This window comes from Halyomorpha halys, unplaced genomic scaffold (genome assembly GCF_000696795.3).
Source record: "Halyomorpha halys isolate HHAL.00 unplaced genomic scaffold, Hhal_1.1 Scaffold556.1, whole genome shotgun sequence".
In the NCBI taxonomy this organism is placed as follows: domain Eukaryota; kingdom Metazoa; phylum Arthropoda; class Insecta; order Hemiptera; family Pentatomidae; genus Halyomorpha; species Halyomorpha halys.
This window is the reverse complement of record NW_027105572.1, coordinates 257777-260455: the sequence shown is the minus strand read 5'-3', so window position 1 is coordinate 260455 and position 2679 is coordinate 257777. Positions and strand designations below refer to the sequence as shown.

Below are 2679 nucleotides of genomic sequence, written 5' to 3'. Positions count from 1 at the left end.
AAAAATAATCGTAGTTCTACACTGATAATAGTAATTACTATTATATAACTAGTAAAGATAACAGGAGTAACATGAATAACATAAAGTGAAATAAGGTAATTTAACAATCAGAAGTGAAAGTTTACAAAATAAAATGAAAATATATATAAAAGTACAAGGTGTGATATAGAAAAAAGTACATAAAAAATTAAAAATAAGTAATAAAGTATGGAAAATAAGTGAAAGAATGTGATGGTAATGAATAGTGATGATAATGATAAGTGAAAGAAGTTAATAGAAACATGTGAAATAAGAGTATACAAAAAACAAAACAAAGTAAATGTGAAGTTAATAAAACATAGATGAATAATTAAGGAAAATACAATGATAGGTAATATAAGTGATAAAGAGAAAATGTTTGGTGATGATAATAAAAAGAGTGTAAAATTAATGAGTCTTAATTAAGTTTAATATATGGCTGTATGTATGCGAGATACAGTTTTTATCGATTTTGTGGTTAACTGGAAGGGGTTCAAGATGTATATAAATTGATTCTGAGATGAGTCTCTTTTGGTAATTAGGAACAGTGGAAACGTTGGAAAATAAATAGTTGTAAACTATTTTTGTTTCACTATTGACCGCAACCCTGACCATCTCCCTATATATCAATTTTTACGGTCAACTATACATACATATATGCAATATTAACATTATAGTTATACACTTTTATTAACTATTAAACACAATTTTTTTGATATACATACCACTATAATGCAAAGTATGCGAAGTTTAAAATTCAATTAGTGTCTTCTTTCTTAAAGTTTTTGGCTATATTATTACCCCATTTTCTTCTATCAGTTTGTATGTGTGTAGGATTTAGCTAGTAGTTTGATTCCTTTTAAGAATTGTCAGTATACTGGGTTCTATTCTGAACTATGTATTTTGGTGGACCTTTATTTGTCTTTAGACAAAAGATAAATTAAGCATGAATGGCAATTTTATGTGTAGCCAGTTCTCAAGATTAGTTTCGCCGATTTATCTTAGTTATAACTAATATTGATTTTATGAAAAATTTAAAATAATATATTTTTGATATGATTAGAACACAAAGAAAGCTGCCAAAACAAGAAGATTTCTTGTAATAGAAGGAATCTACATGAAAACAGGAAAACTTTGTAACTTACCAGAACTTGTATTACTCTCTAAGAAGTACAAACTTCGCATGTTCATTGATGAAAGTATTTCTTTTGGAACATTAGGAAAGAATGGGAAAGGGGTTACTGAGCATTTCAATATTCCAGTAAGTGTATTTTTTGCTTTGTACCTACTTTTTGATTGACTTGAACATTATCTATTTACTTCTATTTTACAGGTTACAGAAGTAGATCTAATCATGGCTAGTTTAGAAATGTCTGTTGCTTCAGTTGGTGGATTTTGTGTTGGATCATCATTTATTGTTGAACATCAAAGGCTCTCAGGATTAGGTTTGTGGCTATTATTTGATATATATAGTTTATTGTCATTAAAAAAATATAGAATAATAATTTATTATGAAGAATATAAGAAAGGAAAAGGTCACTAGTTTTGTATGTTATTTTAAAAATAACAAAATGTTGAATAACAAGGCATTCTGGCATGGTCATCACTTTGTTATGTTATTTTGATAATAAATAATAATAATATTAATTTTGATTGTTCTCATTAGGATTGATTCTCTTTTTGATCGACTCTGTTCAATATGAATTGATTTAATTGATTTTAAATGAATCAATTGAATCGATTTGAAATGAATCAATTATACTAATTTCCATATTTATCCAATTTGTAGTGTTGATAGGTTTTTCTTAATAAAAAGTACATATGTTCTTTACATCACAGTTTATTTTTTATTTAAACTGATAACACAAAAAAATAAAATATTTATATCATATAAGTAATAATTATAAAATTAATTAAAATTCATATTATTTAACATTTTCATATTTAAAAATATTTTACTTTGCTTCTTTTTGATCCCAGGACATTATTTGAATGTAAAAAAGAAATATGTGTAATAAAGAAAATATTCTAATACTAAACATAAAATAAATTAAGTTAAGCACGAAAAACTTAAATCTTGAACAATTTAAATTACCTAATTAAAAAAAAATATGATTTTTGAATCATGAAAAAAATCTTCTCTTCATCCATTAAAGTTGAATTAATTCTTCATTTGTTTCTGCTACATTTCCACTTTAACTTGAAACTGATTTTATTTAACTTGATTTAGTTAATTTCACTGGTCATCACAATCATGATCACTATTATAGTTTATTTTCCATAAATAAGTTTATTTGGACTTGGGAAAATACTTTAGTTGAAATTAAAAAACTAACTTAAGACTCATCAATTTCCTTGGACTACATATAGTTAATGCCTCATGAAGCCTGTCAATTTAATCTTTTTTAACTTTTTGTCATTAGTTGCGTAAAATTTTATATTCAAAATTAAGTATTAGATATTCTTTAAGTTTTAACAAACTTCATTAAATTTGTATACAGAGATTATTAAGTTCTAATAAACTTAGACTGCAGATTTATAAACACAAACAAATACTGGTCAAATATCAATGTTTTTAAAGAAAGCCTTGGTTCCATAATCTGAGCCTTTCATTATTTTAAAATATATAACTTAACGATTCAAATTCACCCCTTTTCAAAA

General features: G+C 25.0%; 1 protein-coding gene across 1 annotated transcript in view; it reads left to right on the top strand.

Moving 5' to 3' along the window:
- The window catches only part of Spt-I (serine palmitoyltransferase subunit I), a 23595-nt gene that overhangs the window by 18542 nt on the left and 2374 nt on the right, over window positions 1–2679 (top strand). Inside the window, exons 7-8 of the mRNA XM_067052127.1 lie at window positions 1082–1279; window positions 1352–1463. Coding sequence (XP_066908228.1) covers window positions 1082–1279; window positions 1352–1463 — 310 coding nt within the window. The remainder of the gene's footprint in view (window positions 1–1081; window positions 1280–1351; window positions 1464–2679) is intronic.